The 21,808-nt window shown below is 32.8% G+C and overlaps 1 protein-coding gene across 4 annotated transcripts in view; it reads left to right on the top strand.

Annotated features, from left to right (window-relative positions):
• PLOD2 (procollagen-lysine,2-oxoglutarate 5-dioxygenase 2) overlaps nucleotides 1-21,808 on the top strand; it is an 88,737-nt gene that overhangs the window by 55,067 nt on the left and 11,862 nt on the right. For all 4 annotated transcript variants that reach the window (XM_045539407.1, XM_045539406.1, XM_045539408.1 and 1 more), the window contains 7 exons: nucleotides 1,363-1,475; nucleotides 3,725-3,788; nucleotides 5,292-5,389; nucleotides 12,552-12,653; nucleotides 15,820-15,945; nucleotides 17,641-17,762; nucleotides 19,376-19,480. In XM_045539407.1, the coding sequence (XP_045395363.1) occupies nucleotides 1,363-1,475; nucleotides 3,725-3,788; nucleotides 5,292-5,389; nucleotides 12,552-12,653; nucleotides 15,820-15,945; nucleotides 17,641-17,762; nucleotides 19,376-19,480 (730 nt within the window). The remainder of the gene's footprint in view (nucleotides 1-1,362; nucleotides 1,476-3,724; nucleotides 3,789-5,291; nucleotides 5,390-12,551; nucleotides 12,654-15,819; nucleotides 15,946-17,640; nucleotides 17,763-19,375; nucleotides 19,481-21,808) is intronic.

The raw sequence follows: 21,808 nt of genomic DNA, 5'->3' as shown, positions 1-21,808 counted from the left end.
AGTCAAAATAATTACAGAGATGGTAGAAAATATAAATATATTCAATATAAGTTTGTGTAATTTCATTAATGATGTATTGAGGGTTATTTAAGGGATGTGACTTATGTTTGTGGGTATATCATTTAGTTTTTAAAAACAATTTTTGATAGATTTAATATAAATCACATAAATATATATTATATACTATGAAAACATATAATTCCTTTTCATTTATTAAAGATACTTGGGATTTATAAAAAAGGATAAACATAATTTTTGAATAATGGTAATATAAACTATTAGAAAATGTGTGTTACCACTTGTATATTTTTCATCACAGAAGACTTGTTATAGGAATTAAAAAATGTATTATCTTTCAGTGTTCTAGGATTTTTTTTATTTGCAAGAGTAACGAAAAACAAGTAACCAGTTAGTGGTTTTTGTCCTGTTTTCATTTTTCTTGTTTTCTCTAGGTAACAGTAATTTTTCCTGAATCTATTTCTTTTAATTCTCTTATTCTTATGAGAAAATTTTAATCTTGAGGATAAAAATTAGTTTTTTCTTTCAATTCACAGGAGTATCATTGGTCCCTTTTTAGAAGTATTATATGTCAATGAAACATAGCAGCTTGGCTGCATTTCCAAAATTCAGAGGAAGACTCAAACAGCAAAATGATCCTGTCTGTGTCTTTCATAGACAAAGGTTATTGGCGGATTTCATACTTATGCTCTAAGGCCAAGGGGAACAATCCAATTTTAGACTTCCTTTTTCCAGACTATGACACACAAAACCTAGCCAGAAAATGGTTTAGCAGGCACAGTAATGACTTGCCCAAGTAATGGAAAAATTCCCAAAATTCTAGATATAAAATTTCTTTGGGATGTTTGCAGTCAATGACAAATCCAACATTCCTTTGATTGCAGTCTCTGGCACTGGCACTAAAACCACTGTAGTAGAGATTTTCTTCTTCCAGAAACAGTGAGTCCTCGGCAGAGGATCCAAGGAGAGCTTTTTAGAAGGTCAGACAGAAAATTCTTATGTATTACTCTATTCTTTTCCTAGTAACTTTTTCCCCTTAGGAGCCTTGGAAAACATTAGTTCTCCCTCTTATGTCAAAAAATTTGGGGGATGTATTTATTTAAGGAGAGTGTTTGATTATTTTCTGTTTTGCGGTTGGGAGTAATGCTCATTCTATTGTAGTTTATTTGTAAAACAAAGGGCACTTAATAACTCACATTTCTTTTATGGTGAGCTATGAAATTCCAACCTAAGGATTAAGCCTCATGTCTTCACGGCTCTTCAACTGGTCAATGAAATTAACATAGACATGAGTTTTGGTCTTTGGATCCTAAATTCTCTCACTCTCTCTCTGCTGTGTTGCAGGATTTATTGGCTATGCTCCCTACATCAATCGTATAGTTCAACAATGGAATCTCCAGGATAATGATGATGATCAGCTCTTTTACACTAAAATTTACATTGATCCACTGAAAAGGGTATGTGACAGTCTGCATTTTCCTTTTGTTTTCTTTTTGTTACTTTGTTATATTGATAATATGGAGTGGTCAGAAACAAAGGATTTCATTGTGGAGTGGTCACAAACAAGCATAGTGTGGCAGCTGGAAAACTGAATTTCAAAATGTTCTTGTCGATAACATTTTAAATAATATGAGTCAGTGAAACAAATGCTAATAAGTGAGATTAGTTTCTCTGGCTTAGCTGGGTGTCAGCACTAGCTTAATGTGTCTTTATGGCTCCTTTTTGGTGGCCAAGACAGCAACCTTGCCAGACTTCGGTGGATCAGGCAGAAGGAGACGAGGAAAGATGCAAGGCCCTGCTCTTTCTTCATAGCTATATTGAAACACAGTGAAATTGCTTGATACCAAAATGAAGTGACAACTCTCACACCAGTGTTATGGCCCCACCTCCACTGCATACTCACTTCCAAGGCTGCCTCATAATAACACAATGAGTTATATCATTAAAACTTTTCAGCTTCAAGATTTAAAGAGACAATAATGAAATCCCAAAGACTCTAGAGAATGACTTCCGTCAAATTCTTGAACAAAGAGCTGTCATTTAATAAGACACAAAGCATTAGAAATATGTGTTCTTTTAGTCACTCTATCTTGCAGCTGTGGTGCTTTCTCACAAAAGTTACTCCAACACTGTTTGATACCAATATACTCTTGTCGTTTAATAAAACAATATATTCAAAATCCATTGTACCTCCTCTGTGAGCTTCTTTGATCCTAAATAGGCGAGAGGCCAGCATCTATATCCATCTACATAGAGAGACTGAGGCCAAGTAGTCAGTGACACAGCAGGAATTGAATCCTGGGTTCCCTGAATCAGGATTTCCTTCTATTAATATTTCATAGGATGGTGACATTGAATTCATGTGTTTACTTGGCTACATTTTTAAAATAATAATTTTTTTGGATCTTTTTGAAATGGCATGTGAATAAGCTCTCTTAATAGATGGTTTTTAATCGTAAACTTACCTGTGACCCCACTGAGGATAGGGACTTTCCTATGATATTTGGAGCCTAGAGATCAAGGGTACTGGGGAAACACTGAGGTTAAAAGCTCTGATCTGTGTCCAAGTATTTGGTGGCCCAGAGTGAATAGAGCCTGTGGGTGTAGTTGTTCAAGTATAATCCTTTAATGGAATCCTATGGGACTAGATAGCCAATTTGTAGATTTAGAACATTTGCGAATTTGAAGCCTGGGATTTAAAGAAATAATAATAATGTCTCAAAGAGGTTAGAGCCTGAGGATCCATGGGACTATGATATAGACACAACCTTGTGCCTTTTATTGATAGGAATACTGCAACTGTCACAAATAGAGCAACTCAAAATAGCAGTGGCTTAAATAAGAGATTTTTCAAAATATATTCCTCCCCTTTATCACATTTAAAAAAAATTAAGAGGCAGGGAGCACAACGCTGTTTAAGTGGCTTTATGATATCTACTATTCATTCATTCATTCATTCATGGTTCGACCATTAGCCTGTAGCTCTCTCAATGTAATATCTTGGTCCTAAATGGCAACTTGAATTCTAGACATTGTGTTCATATTCTGGGCAGCTAAAAGGCAGAATAGTAAAAAAAATGGGCCATCTTAGTTGCATCAACTCTCTTTTAGTACCCTGTCTAGAAGTCTTACAAAATATTTTCTCATACCTTTATTTGACCAGAACATAGTTATGTGGCCACACATAATATATAAAAGGAATTTTGTTTTTTATTTCGAGCTCATGTGTCCTACTGAAAATTTGAGTTCTGGGGGCTGGAGGGATGTTGGAGACAATAAGCAGTCTGCAATAGACCCCAGAGAAAACATTCCAAAAATTGAATGAAGTAAAACTTTGGACTAAAGTAAAACTAAAGTTTTCTAATTTGAGAATATTTTTATTATATTTATCTAATAAAAGTTCATATTTCATAAATTTATTATATATAATAAATATAGCTATAAAACTTCCTGAATTGTGTATTTGTTAGTACTGTCATTAGAAACATAAAATTTTTTTTCAGTATATTTTACAGTGAGTTGCAACTAATAGCTGTCTCTGTTTTTTAGTTAAATACTTCAGTTATCTAAATATATTCATTACACACTTAACACATACGAATTTTAAAATTTAAATTCCTCCCCCAAAACAAACCATATTAACATGATAGTGTTGTTTGCTGTTTTTGTTGTCATTTTCAATATTATTTCTATTCATATTTTTTAGGAAGCTATTAACATCACATTGGATCACAAATGCAAAATTTTCCAGACCTTAAATGGAGCTGTAGGTATGCTTCCTAAATACTGGATTATTCATGTATACAAATGAATACTTGTTGTTTTCAGCTATCTTTCTTTTATTATGTCAATTTGGGGGCTGTGACTAAGATTTACAGTGTAGATACTGCATTCTTTAAAAAATGTTGGACTTGAGTTTAAGTCGATATAGTTTAGTACATTATGTTAAAATCCTTTCCACAGACTGGTGTGAAAAAGATAAGCTTCTGGCCTTAGGTAACTTAAAATTTAGTGTCTCACTATCTGGGAACTTTATTGTAGTAGTGGGATCATTGCTTACTGAAGCCTCAAATTCCTGGACTCAAGTGATCCTCCTGCCTCAGCCTCCTGAGTAGCTAGGACTACAAGCGTGTGCTGCCACGCCTGGCTAATTTTTTTTTGTAGAGACAGGGTCTTGCTGTGTGTTGCCCCAGCTGGTCTCAAACTCCTAGACTCAAACAAATCCTCCACTTCAGCCTCTGAAAGTGCTGGGATTATGGATGTCAGCCACCAGGCCTGACCCATCTGAGGGCTTTAGATATATTTTTGAATTAACTATACTTTATTATTATACATTTTTCAGTGTGAGTTCTTTGTATTGTGAATTACCTAGGAATGTTAGAGTAGATCCTTTTGACCTAGCTGAAAAGTAACTGGAGACAGCTAGACAGGTAGACGGTAGAAGAGTGTGTAAGTATATATATGTGTGCTTGTGCTCATGTGCATTTGCTTGTGTGCATATACATGTGTGCCTGTGTGTGTTTTCCTAGGGATATATAGATCTAGATAAAAATATATTAATATATCAAAATTAATCAATACATAAAATCAAAATACCTTAATTCACTAGTACATTACTTTAAAAATTAAAAATACATTGCAATTCAATACAATTCTTCAGTTCATATAGTAAAAAGATTCTCAGAATAGAAAGCAGTTAGTTTGGAGTACTCAGAAAATGTGAGGAAAGGAACCTGAAAACAGAAAACTGCTTCTGCTCCCCTCTGACTTGTATTGTTACTGGATGATTGTATGCTTTATTTTTAAGAACTAGAAATACTGTCAGTGGTGGCCAATTCTAGAAACCTTGCTTATGCCAGGCAGTGTTCTATTCATCATTCATATATTGTTATTGCCTTCATCATAACCCTACAAGGCAAGCATGGATCCCATTTTACATATGAATGAATTGAGAAAATATTTTAACTCAGCTAGGATCACATTACTATCAAGAAGCTGAGGCAGGATTGCCAAGATGCTTTGCTTCTACCAGACAGCCCAGTGACTTAGTACCTCAGTCCTTTTGCTAGTGCCAGCTTGGAGAGAGTGAGTAAGGCACACTTGAACCTGTATCTGTGTCAGTGTCATCCTTCATTTTGGGTATCTGCTGACTTAGAATGGGCAAAGTTTCTAAAAGTGGGGTAGCACATAGAGTTTGTATCCATGAGAAATTTTGTAATAATCACACACACACTCTTTAAATTACTAAAACATGTTTTCTATTTTTAACCCAGATGAAGTTGTTTTAAAATTTGAAAATGGCAAAGCCAGAGCTAAGAATACATTTTATGAAACATTACCAGTGGCAATTAATGGAAATGGACCCACCAAGGTGAGTCACAGTGACTTTTACCTGGCTCCCTATTTCTTGGAGATAGACTACGGAATGATATGTGGAATGCATATTTAAAAAAAAAATTATTTAAAAAGCTTTATTTTGGTGCCAATGTTTTTCTGTCTTTATCTTTTACATAGTATATTATCTCTTTTCATGTTAATTAATCAAACTGATGACTTTTCCTCAGCAGAGTGATATTTATAGAATATTTCACTTCAGTGTTTTATTTAATAACAACAGCTAACTTGAGGGTGAGCCATATTTCCTTCCTGCAGGGTATCCTCTCTGAATAGGAATTGTTCCGGTCATCAAGGAATCTTTTGTTTGACCTGACTTGCCGGTTTCTCAGATAATGCTGTTAAGATTGGAGTGTAACTGTATGGCCAGAAAGGTTCCTCTTGCTCTTATTTTTACCAAAGTTAGTGACAGAGATGTAATTTGACTAATGACATTTTGTATGCTTTTGTTTCAAATATGTATAATTGAGCTTGATGAGAATTTTATTGACTACAAAATTTATAGACAGAAAATTTATATTGCTTGTGTCCCATTAATGCAAAAGATATATTGCATTGAAAAAATATACATATAGTAATATTGTGCTTAAAATGATGTTCTGACATGGTGAGATGTCTCATTTAAGTACCTACAAAAGAGAGTAACAGGTAAATTTATAGTGTGGGAAGAGAGGATGAGCGCACGTAACCTGCTGGTTCAGAGGAGTGAGTAATCTGAATTCCAATAAAAGATGTATACATGGAAAGAAATTCAAGGGGAAGCCCACATTGGCAGTTTATTCTCCATCAAAGTGGAAGAATAGATTGCCCTTCTTTTCTAGCTAATCTTTCCCTCTTGCTTTTCATCCCATTTCAGCCTTCCTACAAAGTAATCTTCCCCATGTGCTCTCCTTTCTCTATCTTGTGATCAGTTTCCCCAGCTCTGTTCTCTCCTCATCAACACTTTAAAGACCCTATCAAGTCTTTCCTGTCCTATAATTAAGACAACAACTAAGACAACACAAAGGAAAATATCTTCCTCAGTCTACATTGCCTTCCAACCTGCACCTCCCTTTTCTCTTCCCCTTCATAGCCAAACTTTTTAAAGCATAGACAACTCGCTACACCACTACCCCCCTTCCCACCACACCAGCAAACACTCCTGTCAAGGTCTGTTGTCACGTCCTTGTTAAGTAGTGGACACTCTTCAGACCTCATTTTTATTTCACTCAAAGGCAGCATTTGACAGTATGCTGATCTCATTTGGTCCTACTTCAAATGCTCTATCTCTTTGCTTCCGTGATGCTCTGCTGCTTTGTCTATTAATTTTCTGGTCTTTCCTCCTTAATATTTCTTTCTTTTTTCTTTGTTGATATACATTTTTAAAATTTTACAGCTCAGTGTTTCTGGTGACCCTGTGCTTGTACTATTGTAGTAAATGCTCATAGGTGTCTGTCTGAGGCCTCTTCCTTTTCAGTTCTGTGCACATTCTTGAGTAACTTGCTACATTCCCTTGTCCGCAAATCCTTACTCTAGCTCCTGTGTTTCTCCTTAGCTTCAGGTCTGAATACTCATTTGGCAGATTTGTTTTTATATCATATTACCCAGAGCTCAAGATCTTCAGCTCTGCCTTCTCTTCTGTCCCAGTTGTTAACCAGAACTTGGGTTTGGTCTTGGCTCTAGACACTTCCCACTCCCACTCCAAGCACTCTGTGTTCCACCTCCCATGAATTGGGGTTTTATTTAATTTTCTCAGTGCCCATAGCAACTTCCTTAATTCAGGCCACCTGCAAATTACTAGTAGTAGCCACACCCCCAGCAGCCTGAAATTAGAGTATTCTGCCAAAGAAGAAACCCTATCACTCTACTAACCTCTATAATGCCTTTTTGTGGACTTAGATATGAAGTTCCAAATTCTCATCTTGTCTTACAAGGCTCTTTGTTTTCCTTCTGCTTTTGTGGGCACCAATTTACCGCCCCATTCAGTCTCCCACTTCCAGCTCTACACACATCCACATACTCCTCAGACTTACTCTCTCCTTTCTTTCCCTTAGCGCCTGACATGCTAAATTACTTTCAGCTTTGCTAAGGTTTCATTTTTCCTCTATCTGCAAGTCTTCTGTATATGCTTTTCATTCATTCTGAAATCCTCTCCCCTAATTCCCACCTGTTAAGTTATCTTTAAGTGTCAGCATATTCCTTACTCCTCAGGTCTCCTGTGTGTTTTTGTTAGTATCTGGAACTCATTCCATTACAATACATAGCACATTCTGGACAGGGATGGTATTTGCCTGTTTTCCTGTGTCTCTAATCAGGCCTGTAGCTTAGGAATTATAGAAATCATATCTGTCTTATTCACTTTTATTTTCCCAGGGTCCACCACATGTACAGTATATATTAGGCTTTCAATAAATCTTAATGCTAGAGTCTATAAACAATCTAATGACCTAGCATTATTCTTGGGAGGGAGATTTGTTTTTTTCTAGCAGGGCAAACAATTATAAAATGACTGTGGGTCACAGTAAATTTCCCTAGGCAAATTTGATAAATGGGCATACTTTGTCTGTGAAGTCCTTTATCATGTGTGTAGTTTCTGTTTTAGCTCTCTGTCTGTGATACTGTCAGTGCCAGTTAGGCAAGGGCTGGTGCAACCCAACGTCTCCCATAATTAAATGGTATGCTGTTCCTCCTTGGTAATGTAATTTTTTATTTTTATTTTTATTTCAGCTTATTATGGGGGTACAAAAGTTTAGGTTATGTATATTGCCCATGCCCCGCCCCCGCCCCGAGTCAGAGCTTCAAGCATGTCTATTCCCCAGACAGTGCGCATCGCACTCATTATGTAGGTATACACCCATCCCCTCCTCGCCGCATCTATTTTAATCAAACTTAAATGTCTTTAAAGAGTGAGTTTGGTCCTGAGAATTGAGCCATTGTGGTTAAGGTCTGATGTTCAGTGATTTCAATGTGATCACCACTTACAAATTGCTAGGATGATGCTAACTAGAGCATTAAAAAGTGACCAAAGGACTTACAAGAAAAGGGAACACTAATCCTTAATAATTTAGAAAGACCTATGTGTACTAAGAAATTTTAAGTCTTCTTGAAAACATATTCAATTTGGGCTATCACAGTTTTTGTCATTTCAGGCTGTGTGAGGATCCTATTATCTTTTGTCTGACATGATCTTATCTAGTTCATTTTCTTATGATTCTGTTTAACAATAAAAATGGAATAAGTTTTATTATAAAAATTATATTTGGGATAATATAAAAGCTTGAGGGAAATTGCATATATAAGCATTCATCTAATGCTAATACTTTATTTCATGTATTATGTTAAAGTTAAATGCATTCACATGAGTATGTCATATTGCCCTTGTCCAAGCTGATGGGGAAAGAAAGCAGATTACTATTAATACAAACTTCTTTTAAACATTTATAAGGGGTGAAAAGATTTTTTTGCATCGGTCTTTGTCCATTGCTTTCAGCTATTACCTTGTTTAGTGAGGGCTGATTATGTCAGTGGTTTTGAACCATAATATTGAACTCAATGATAGCATTTAAACCATTTTTTTCATTTAAAAATACATATATAATCTGTAAATGATAAATTAGTGTATTGGTAGTAACAAAGTACATAAAATGAGTTTATTTCTTAGTTACTTTCTCTAAATCTCATGCTATCAGAAAGAATAATTTTAAAATTATAAGTAATTTTAAAAATCACTTATAATCTACCACCCACCCATATGGTTTTTATTCATAGCTTCTTTCAGTTTTTGTGTCTTCTCAGTATATATCTGTAAGAATTCATATTTTTTATTTCTTTTCATAATGGTGTATAAACAGTTTTGTGTTTCTTCATTAACATTTTATTCAAAACATGTTTCTGTATTCTAAATAATTATTTTCATACTTGTCTAGATATTAATATAATGTAAATAAATTTTTGGATAGACCTTATGATTTCAGGTTTGAAGCTTTCCTTTTTATTCTTGAAGTTCATTTATTGTTAGTAATATAAGATGCTTACTTTAATGCCCAGCCTTTTCTTTTAAATATTGGATAATATTTATATCTTAAGATAATCATTATGAAATTGGTGATATTTTTATACAAAGAGAAGTTAAATAGGGGAAGATCAAATTATCTGATGTATACATGAAAATAAGTCATTTCTGAAACTAATTTGATTTGTAATAAAAATGAGGACTTTAATTTTCTGTATAAAAACCACAGTGCTTGGTTCACAGTGACCTTGAATAATGAGATAAATTTTTAAAAAAAAGAAAGAAGGAAAGGATTTGGTTGGAAAAGTTTCTCTGCCAATTAAAATGACATCATACTTGAAAACATTTTGATATTGTGAAAGAAGAATCAGGAAAATACTACCACCTATTAGCCCAGGAGTGCCCAGAACAGCCTAACTACATAAACAGTCTTCTGCACCTTCTATAGCTGCCAGCAGAAATATCTGCAGTTTTTATGAAGAAAACAAATGTAAATGGGGGTGGCAGTGGTGAATGACCTCTGCCTGTGCGGTGAGAGATCCAAAAGAGGGAAGTTTCCAGTCAAAAGTGAAATAACTCAGAAACAGAATGTCAAATACCACATGTTCTCACTTATAAGTAAGAGCTAAATAATGTGTACACATGAACAAAGAGAGTGAATAATAGACATTCGGTAGGGAAGGGTGGGAGAGTGAGAGCAGGCGAGGGATAAGAAATTACTTAATGGGTACTATGTACACTATTTGGGTAATGGTTACACTAAAAGCCAAGACTTCACCACTGTACAATATTTTCATGTATCAAAACCCCCTAAATTTGTACAAATTAAAAGTAATGTAATGTTTCTAAAATAATTATCTATAAACCAAGTTGAGGTAAAAAGCAGAAAGTAGAAAAGTTACAAATTAAAGTTTTAATTCTGAAAACTAAAAGTAATGCTTTTTTTATATTCTGACATTTTAAAACTATTGATCATTTTCATATTCATATAGGGATTCAGTTAGACTGATAAATAATTCATGCTATATATAATAAATATTTTATGATATTTCTAAGATGGGGAATATACCAGTATTTATATGTATATGAAAGTTTAGATATGGCCAAAATATTTGGGGGATTTTTTCTTTTCTTTTAAGCAAATTCTTTCCCAAGATATCTTAAACAAAACTGTGCATGTCACACTTGCATAATTTTCATCTTTCAAAAATAATGCTTACTAGAGGATTGATTTTCACATAAATCTCTTTAGTTTTTCCTTCAAATCCTTCTATTATTTTGTAGAACATGAGTGATTAATGTTTGCATTTGTCATTTGACAATTAACAAAACTTTTATTTGTTTTTATTATGAAGGTACATAAAAATAACCACATTGACTCTTTTTTTTGAGACAGAGTCTTGTTCTGTCTCCCAGGCTAGAGTGTAATGGTGTCATTATAGTTCACTGCAACCTTAAACTACTGGGCTCAAGCAATCTTCCTGCCTCAGCCTCCCAAGTAGCTGGGACTACAGGCACATGCCACAACACCTGGCTAATTTCTTCTATTTTTTGTAGAAACAGGGTCTCACTCTTGCTCAGCCTGGTCTCGAACTCCTGAGCTCAAGGAATCCTCCTGCCTCAACCTTCCAAAGTGCTAGGATTACAGACATGAGCCACACTGTGCCCAGCCCACATTGCCTCTTAAAATGTCATTAATTAACATCATGAGTACATATTTCCTGCTTTATAATTTGTTTCTTGAATTATCATGTAGTCCAAAACATATGTGAATGAGTTGCTTGTCTATGTCTTCTGATTTTGCTGTAGAGATTAAATGTAGCCATATCTCCAATGTCTGTATAACACAAAGATTTTCCCATTTTTAATTAACAGTGTTCTTGTTTCAGCAGCATTGTTTCAAAGTTTCAGTATAATAAAAATATTTGAACAGAATCCCAAATCTTTTGGAGGAATGTGGTAAAATGGTACTCGACTAAGTACCTCATCTATTCTACCTTTAACATCTCCTTTTGGGCCATAGTAAGCTATAAAAATCTAGTTGGCACTTCTCTATATTTTTGACTCCCATATTTAAGACATAGACATTTTTCTTTTTATTTCACCTCACCTATCCAAAAAAAAATTATTGATTGCAAAAGCATAATGAGGATTTTAGGTGCCATTAATAGTATGAGGCAAAATTATAGTTTTTAGAAAGAATAAGAAAAAACTACAAATGCTTATATTACTACTAGGTATTAAAATAATAGAAAATGTAATTTTATTTATTATTTATCAGCAGGATTCCTTCCTAAAAGGTTAAAACTTTAGAGATATTCAAGACATTTTTGAGGATTTAGAGCAAATTTTACTGTGTTTACCTTTGTCCCCCATCCATCTTTCCTCACTCCTCCCACAAACACACACACACACACACACACACACAAGATCACATATTTTACAGTAAAATGAATGCCAGCAGCTGCTTAAAGCAAGGGTAGTCACACCGGAGATGCTCTGAGAGATCTGAAAGAAGGTGGGTGGGGAAGCAATATTGTACTTCAGCTTATTATCCACAGGATCTGTGGGGTAATGGTACTAGATCTTTTTAAAATGCAAGCTGTCTTTTCCTGATATGTGTCCCTGAGTCACTGCCCAGATGCCTAATTTATAGTAGCATAATTCCCCAGAAGAGATCAGTGCCTTTTGGTGATGAAGCTTACTCAATATTTGTTTTGTGTGGTGATGTGTTGGTCAGAGGTCACGTGACTACCACCCCATTTACTGTAGGTGTCTGTGCTGGGCCTTTGAACATATGTATCTTATTACTGTATTACTATGTGTGTGACTTTGAGTTTTTGCTAATAGGTTTCAGTCCATTTAAAATTGTTTCATTGTTTGACGTACGTCTTTTTGTTTTTTCCAGTGTTATTCCTTATATAGTATAAAATTAAATGACTTTTATGATTTATAACACGTTTTTGGCATTTCTAGATACAGTTTGTCCTACTTTATGATTTATAGTCTGGAGTAAACTGTTCAGTGTGCAATTACTAAGGGAATGTACCTAATGCAGAAAACATGCCTTGAAGTTAGATAATCATAGAATGAAAGCCCATTGATGGGAGAGGCCTACTTTTGTTAATACCATTTTCCTTCATTTTAGATTCTCCTGAATTATTTTGGAAACTATGTACCTAATTCGTGGACACAGGATAATGGCTGCACTCTTTGTGAATCCGATACAATTGACTTGTCTGCGGTAGATGTAAGTGGAATTGGCTATGTGTGGAATGTAGTAATAAAAAGCAGATTGTCATAAAATGCTGTGATTTATAGGAAAAAAATGGTAAACTATTTTATAGTTTTGATTGTATGGTAGATAATGGACTTACAATGTTAAAACACAGTGACTCAGAAAACTAATGGATTTGTATTTCTGAACTATTTTAAAAGCAAAACCAGTTAATAATTGAACCCAATGGAAGGGACCTGGTGGTTCATATTTAATAGCTTACTATAATTGGATGCTCTTGTGTTATTTTAGTCTGTTTGGTCAAAGCATTGAGAAAAAATAAAAGATCATTACAATGCTTCAACATTTTCATTGACTAGTTTTATCTATGCTTGATTTTTAATTTGATGATTTAAAAAATAATATATAATTACATAACTAAGATTTGTTCTAACTACATGTAATAACTCATTTAAACCTCACAAAGCCTCCAAAGTAGGTGATGGTAATGACTCAGTTTTACAAATGAGAAATCTGACGTACATAAAGGTAAGTAACTTGCCTGGGGCACACAGTTTTTGAGTGTTGGAGTGGGAATTTGAAGTTAGGTAATCTGGCTCCAGATCTTATGTTCTTGGCCACTGGGAAATTTTATCTGTATGTCGTATACTTACTATATGGCAGGCATGATGCTACTTGTATGTATTCCACAGAGAACTATATTTTATCATTTATACTTTGAGGGTGAACAACGGTTGAAGATATTTATTATTTAACTGTAAAACATTTTTATGATTCTTTGTTCTATCATCAGCAAGAACAGTTTTAGGATATCCTGTAATAACATTATTCTTCCAAAAAATTGCTCTAGTAACTTAGAAGAATATTATGTGTGTGAACAATTGGATTCTAGGGAGCTATTTTGTTATTAAGAATGATTCTTCCCTTTATTCACCATAAGTTTATTGAGTGCCTACAGCATGCCAGATAAATATTAATAGAAGCAATGTAGGCAGAAATGAAATTCCCAGGAATATAGTTCTGGTAATTCCTGAACCCATGCAAATACAAAATACTTTCACTGTAATATACTCAAGCTCCAGAATTAAATTATTGTCACTGTTTGAAAGGAGGATAAAGAGTAACTTGTGTACATTTAGGAGTTTATAAATATAACTCTGTTTTACTTGAAAATAACTTTTTTGGCTAGTCTCTCAGATAACAAACAGATTGTTTCCTATCTGGAAAGAATGCCAGAATATTTCTGAATGAAGCTGCATCATGAAGTTGTTTAAAAATTCATCTTTTGCTGAAAGTAGTGTTGTACTCTGGAGGATGAGTTAATACTTTTGATCTATTTGTTTCATTTCATATAAACTTTCTGGTGCAAAGATAGATAAATATTTTTATTAAATTTTTTTCTTTTTGCATGTAGGAGTCTATTACTTAATTCTTAAGCTATTTTGTCTTACTTCCTGTTAAAACATGCTAGAAAGGAAAACTGTTCATTCCATTGTGCAAAATGAAATTATGTGTTTTCTATGTGTAGTTATTATGGAATAGGAATATAAAAATTAAAATTGTGTGGATAGTTAAATCCTAGGCCTACCATAATTTTAGATGTTGGCCAAAGGCAAGTTTCTTTACATGTAAAAATAATAATGAGCATCTCAGAGGGTTGCTAGGAAGGTTAAATGAAACTTTACATGCACACATATATATGATAAATATATAAAATATTATGTATGTATAAATTAATATATATGAAGTGATCAGCCTTCAATAAATGTTAACTGTTACATCATTATCATTATTATATAAAAGTAAACATATTAATAATGGAGATGTAGTATGTTGAAGCCTAGATTTTTACCTACTAGTTTATGTGTTCTGGGTCACTTAACTTCTCTAATTTGCATTTTCTTCATTTGCAAATTTGGAATGATAAATTGCTTCTAAGACTGTTTTGAAATTTAAATGAAATACATCATCTCATTTGGTAAGGGAGAGTTGTGATCTACTTTTTTTTCCTGTTAAATAGAGAACTTTTTCCTGTTTTCCTGTAACTTATTTTTCCTGTTAAATAGAGAACTTTTATAGAGAAGATATTTTGTTTTATTTCTTTGTATTTGTTTATTCATTTAATAATATTTGGGTGAGTGAATTGATAGACTAAAGTAGTATGACAGCATATAAAGTGTACTTTTATGCAAACAGATTAAGTTATAATATATATGATAGAGGAATACGTAAGATACTATGTGTGAAAAAATGGGAGGAAGCAACTAATTCTGCACTTAAAAATACATGGTATTTTTGTAATCTGTAATCGTTAAGACTAGGCTTAAAACATGGTTTTCATAAAACATTATAAAATCTTCCATATAGTTCTGATAATAACACTGTTACAGGGTATTTATGTTTCTGTCTTCCCCATCCAGTTGTAAGTTTTTGAAGCTAGGAACTTTCATTCCTTTTGCTAAATGTTGCTCATTACAAGGACTGATATGTCTAATGGATATTTCAGATGTTTTTATACAATGAATGAAAGATAAACTACACATTAAACCTTCCCTAAAAGATTTGAGAAAATATATAATGTAGTATAATGTAGATATACTGCATTAAGATAAAGTATATTAATGAAAGAAAATAGCTTTTCTTATAATATATTGATGAAGGAAAGTAAAAGGCAATCAGTAAAATGAGATTAAAGGATGTCTGAGGATAAAAATAAAGTCTCACGTCCTCCATGATCACTTTATTTGAGCTACAAATTAAGTGATGAACTTTAGGCCATGAAAAAAAAAATGGAAACACAATTAGCATTTTGGTTTCTTAGATGAAGCTTTCAAAAAAACATTCAGATCTGAAGAAGCTTCTTAAAGAGCTATTATAAAGGAAGCATTGACTAGTAGAGAGTGCAGTATCCTTAATTACGTTCATATAATTAATATGACAGTGAATTTCCTCTTTGAACCTAACTCATAATCAAGATGTGGCTCAGTAAAATCACTTTAATGGGGTCCACAAAAATTTATTTCCAGTGTTAGAGAACCACCACAGAGTAATTCAAATTTAGCAGATTATGTTGAACTGAGATTGTATTTTTTTATGTTGTACTGATTAAGATTTGAATAGAATGTAAAATAAAACCATACTAATGATAATTTGTTTTTGTGTTTGGTATAAAACAAAGGTCCATCCAAATGTAACAATAGGTGTTTTTATTGAGCAACCAACTCCATTCCTACCTCGATTTTTGGACCTACTTTTGACACTGGATTACCCAAAAGAAGCACTTAAACTTTTTATTCATAATAAAGTAAGTATTTGAGAAATGAATGTTTTATGTGAAAGCTATTTTTGACTTTTTGGGGAGCTATTTGTTATTTATGTCTAAAAAATTCATTGGGCTAAATTCAGTGGAGGATTTTTAGAGTAATTACAGTTCTGCCTTTTTAGGACCTCAGGATTTTAGAGTCTGGAAACTAGCATCATTATACTGGGATGAGCCAAATGAAAATGCCAATTTTTGTAGAACAAAATAGCTGAATATTATTAGCCATTTTCACATGGCTCAACTTAATATATAGCAAAGGAGCTGTCAGAGGGTTTAGATTCTTTTGTCTTTGGGTTAGTTCTGGTACTTTCTTTTATAGAACTGGTCATTAAATTATTTGCAATTTAAGATAATATCATAACATCAGAACTTAAAACAGCTTCCAGATAAAGTATTCTTTTGATTAATCACACGACATGCCCTCCCCATAGCATTTTGATACTGTCATTTCCTTCAAAAATATTCAGAGCCTCCCAGATACCTCCCACATATAATCTAAACTTAAAGATATTTTCCCTCAATGTCTTACTTATTTATTTATTTCCTATTAAAATAGTTGGTATTTAACATCATCTGGAAAAGCTCCATAGTAGTGAAATATGTCATTTTCTACTTTCTGTCCCGATACTCTTTGTTTTGCATTGTTCTTTATCCTTATGTACAAGTCAGCTTTTCCACAGAACATTTCAAATTCATAGAAAACCAGCTTCAATGGGTTTAAAAGAGTGAAGAATTTAGTATTTCCTTGATAAAATGTGTTGTAATATATGTACTTAATACTAAATTGTTTTTATGTATTGTATCTTTTATTTATATTTTCCCTGCTTTCATAGCACCTTAAACTCCTCGATGGCAGGAGTTTTTATCGTCTTTCCTTTTATTTAACATAAACTCTGTGCAGCTTTTATATAAGTGATTTTTAACAAGCTGTGAAAAGTATCAAATGTTCAGAAAGCTTTGAGACTTGAAACAAGAAAACCTCTGAAATGCTCTAATGATGGAAACAATAGTCTTATCTGAATTTTCGCAAAGTTGAATTGAATCACACAAAACTGATAATGTTTATATTGATGGTTTTCCCATTTATCTGTCTATAAAATTTTGTTAAACTTTCCCCTTTTTTCTAATCACAAAAGTTTATATATTACCATTAATTTTTCTTTCTGGTTTTAAAGAATATTATGTAACATTTTATTTTGTGAAATGTGATTGATTATTTATATTTATAGCTCAGATGAGTATTAGGTTTAATAGATATTTTTTTCTGGATATTTTATGACATGTATCTAAGATGATCAAGGCTACAAGCCATTTTTCCCTCTCTAGTTAGAAATATTTTGTATTAATAGTATTCAGGATTTAAGTATTTATACAGTAGCTGTGAAGGATTTAAGTATTTATGCAAGGACCTGTCTAGCAGTAGACGTTGAAAGAATTTTCAGGTATTTTCTTTTTTAAGAATATTGATATGTATGTATTTTAGATTCTTCATGTGCCATTTAAGTGATATTTACATATAACATGCACAATATGATTATTATTTTGTCTGTAAATGAATGAATATGTAAATTGTGGAATTCACAACTTTGAATTTGATGCATTCCATATATATGAATGTTTTAGTCCTCTTATTGTCCTAATTTCTCTCTAATTTTTGATTTTTAAAATATGTTACAGGAAGTTTATCATGAAAAGGACATCAAGGTGTTTTTTGATAAAGCTAAACATGAAATCAGTACTATAAAAATAGTAGGACCAGAAGAAAATCTAAGTCAAGCGGAAGCCAGAAACATGGGAATGTATGTTTTAATAAATTTAAGCTAAATTTATTAAATTATTCTACTAAAGAAACTTTAATAAATAAACTTTTCCAAGATTAATATGCTAAACTTGGATGTCTCAACTATTTATGTGTGTGTGCATACACATAAAGCAGCAAGATTCTACTGTTAGACTTTGTCTGTGTTTGTACTTATTTACATGGAAAGGGCCATGGAAGTTACTTACATTTTTCTTTTAATGACTAGGAGTTGATGTGTTTAATCAAAGTAAGAATTGAACTACAGACCAAGATTTAAAAATGCAGATAAATGAATAGTATGACTGCTATAACGGTGACTTAAAATTATGTTTACTATCTAAGGGTTGTATCTGGTAAAACTGTGTTTTTGACTGTGGGTAAAAAGGAGTATTCCTACTTTCCAGTTACCTACTGATCTAGATAATATTGTAATCCCCAGAAGAGGTATTTTAGGCTCTTTGTTTAGAGCCTTTAATATTTGAGACTACTGATAAAACTCTGGTCATAGTAATAACAATCATTTATTCAACTGAATATGCCAGGCTGTGTGTTAAGAGCTGCTGATAAAAAGGTGAAGACATAGTGCTTTCTGATCAGACAACACCCTTATCTATTCCTAACCCTAATGCTTTGAGCTGTGGAAGCTCAGGGACCAAAGTGATAGATTCTACAAGAGCTGGGGTTTGGAATAGGCAGAAAGCAGACCTCTGAAAAATCCAGACTGATGTTATTACTAATGGTTCTATAATTTATTCATTGGAGAATCCCTTGAGCCCACATTCAGAACTTATTTTCTTTAATTTTTTTGCACAATTGTAGCAAGTTTTTCTATCTGGTATCCTGTTTGGCAGTTGCTTAGAAATATGTGGAGATACACACTGACAACAGCACAAAGTGATAACTGGGACCAGCAGTGTGGGAGGGGATCTCAGAACTGGGAAAGAGATAACCCCAAATGTAGAAGCCATAATATGTAGAGGTATTTCATATGTCATCACATATCAAGTAGTATTCATTCCTTGGTATTCCTGATGATAATGTTACAGACTCTGCCAGGAAAAGCAGACATAATCAGCTTACCTCTGGCAAGAAGACAGGAGAATAACTATCTTAGAAATAATTCTATGCAAATTAAGTTTAAAAATATTAATACCTTAAGAGTCGTATACTTGTATTTCCAAGATTCACTTAAATCTGAGTTGTTGAATATACAAGATGCAATTGTATGCATGTGCATGTGTGTCTGCAAAAAACATTCTGATTTGTGAAAAAAGTTGATAAATTCTTTGAGGTGGATTATTTTGCCCTTTCAGAGAGGATTAGATACTAAATTAGAAGTTGCCATTCTGACTAGATGTTTTATACCTTAAAGATTTAGTGGCTTGAAAATATATTTTACCTGGCCTAAAATTTTAGTGTTGATCACCTATGAGTATCTTTGTTGATAAGTTGAACATTTTGAAAATTAAGACAATATATATCCTTTTGGATATTGTCTCACTCTTTGGATTAATACTTTATCTTACATATAAGAAGCTTTATGTTAACATTTTTCAACCAGCAATTATTTGTTTTATCTAATTTTTATTTCGTTTTCTTTTTCAACGTCAGGGATTTTTGCCGTCAGGATGAGAAGTGTGATTACTACTTTAGTGTGGATTCAGACGTTGTTTTGACAAACCCAAGGACTTTAAAAATTTTGATTGAACAAAACAGGTACTGTTTAAGATTCAATATCAATTTATTAAATGATAATTTTCCACATTGATATGGATACCCTCCAATTGATTATTTATCTGTGTTTAGTAAATTGTGGGAACTTACATTCAGTTATTTTCTATACCTTACAAACTTTCTGTTCTAATTAATTACATTTCTTTTAAAGGAGTCATAGAAAACAACCTGATGACAGCTAGAAGTATTTAGTTGTAATCACAACTATGATTACGTTTGGTCTATTTTTCTATTTAAGTCTAGGTAAAATTATGATATATCTGATACTAATAAAATTTAGAATTGTTTTGTTCTCTGTAGATATTTTTAAATAGAATTTCATAAAACTTATGACCTAAAAAGTTATTACATATAGTTTTAGTTCTTAGAATCTAAAATAAATTTCAGAGGTACAAATCATTCCACCGCCAGTTTTTTAGTTTTATTTACTCTTGAAGTAATTATCATTGGGCGGTGCCTGTTTTCATTTAATTGAATTGGGAAAAAGACACTATGTTTATTAGTTTATAATGATATTAATCTTCATTTGTTAATAGTACTGATATGACTAATAATACCATTATTACTACATCTACTAATAGCCTACCTTTAATGAGCACTTATTAAGTACCAAATGTTGCTTTAGCATGTTTACATATATTAACACAATTATTTCTCATAATAAATAGAATGTTTAGCTGATGAAATGTTAGAATGACTTTTTGTTTTGCTAAGCAAAATATATGGGATATCTATTATGCTTTATTAACCCACCCTCTATGTAAAGGATATGGCACTAGTATTTGTCAGTTTGAAGATTCAGTTTTTACTTCAAAATCTAAGACCTCTCTGAAGCAATCTGTATATACAGCCACACTGTATAACTATCTTTAAAAATGTGTCTAAGCTGTCTACAAATTGCAGATATTTTTCCAAAGCATATGAATAAAGTTTTGATCATTTGATAATTTGATAAGGAAAAGCAGTTGAATTACCACAAAGGTATTGAATAGAATAAAATTTGTAACTCTTAACACCTAGTCCAATTCAAGAATATTTTCTTTAATTTGCATTGTTAATTCTCTTAATTTGATTGAAATGCAATAGTGTATAGTGAACATACACTTCTAATAATATTTAGATGTTTTTATTTCATGACACTTTGGTAGATAATTATTAATTATTCTCTTAGTGAACTATTTAATGAATCCATACTATGTGTTTAACATATATCCCCCTTAGAAAGAAAAAATTTCCCTCATGAGGAACTCAACTGCCATCTGGGGCCCTTGTCCCTTAAAGAGTCAGTAAAACTAGGTTGTGTCTCCAGTTCCATGGATTTCTGTTAATTATCAAAGGTTTAGGTTCATGTGATACCTATAGTTTTTCCTTCTGTATCCAAGTATGTGGTTTCCATAATAAATTTACATGTACCAAGAATGTTGTGAGCGTTAGCTTATTTGACTGAAGACTAGAGGGACAGAGAATGGGACACATCTTGGGCACATGGCTTTCCAGCATCTCATCAGCTCTCTTTTCCCTCTCCTCTTCCTACCTCTGCTATTTATTGCCTTGTTCAAAATTTTACTCCTTCAATTGTCTAATGCAATTCATCGTTCCTCAGCTGCTACCCCTACATTTCTGTTCTCAGAAACATTGAGGCACACAGCAGGTGGATTTTGGTTTTTCAGACTTCTTGGTTCAACCCTTTTTAGGAGGCAGCTGGGATTATAAATTGCAAGGTTGGTTTTTCTATTAAATATTTGATACTGTCAGTTGTTGACATTGGATTATTATTCCCTAAATTAGTATCTATAAAGATTCAAATTTATGTTAATTCCAATATTGTAGGTATTCTAAACAAAACAAAATATGTGTTTCTGGTTAATAATTTATTTTAATGGGAACCAGGAAAAATAAAATTATTATTTTGCATGATATGCATTTATTTTATTTTACTTTTGTGCATGTAAAAGAAAGAGCTCAGCTGATCTTCACAAGATTGGGATATTGTAAAAGGGTTTTTTTGTGGAGAATGATTGGTCCATAAACTTCCTCTTGGAAGAGTTGTTAAATCTTTTCTTAAAAATTGTGTGGCACTACTGCCTTTTAGAAATAATTTTAGGATAACTTCAGATTTTGTTATCTCATTTGGAAAATGCTGACATTATAAATTAGATTTCCCTGAGGGGAAATCTGGCATGTTTTAAATTTGTATCATATGTTTGTCTCAAATGGACCACTTTTCGCCTAGGTAGTGAGACAGAACATTATGGCAGTTATCCTCTATTTCCTCTATTTTGTTTTATAAAATAAAGGACCAAAAAAAAA

The sequence above is a fragment of the Lemur catta genome, chromosome 1, assembly GCF_020740605.2.
Source record: "Lemur catta isolate mLemCat1 chromosome 1, mLemCat1.pri, whole genome shotgun sequence".
NCBI classification, from domain to species: Eukaryota; Metazoa; Chordata; class Mammalia; order Primates; family Lemuridae; genus Lemur; species Lemur catta.
This window is presented reverse-complemented; position numbering and strand designations above follow the sequence as displayed.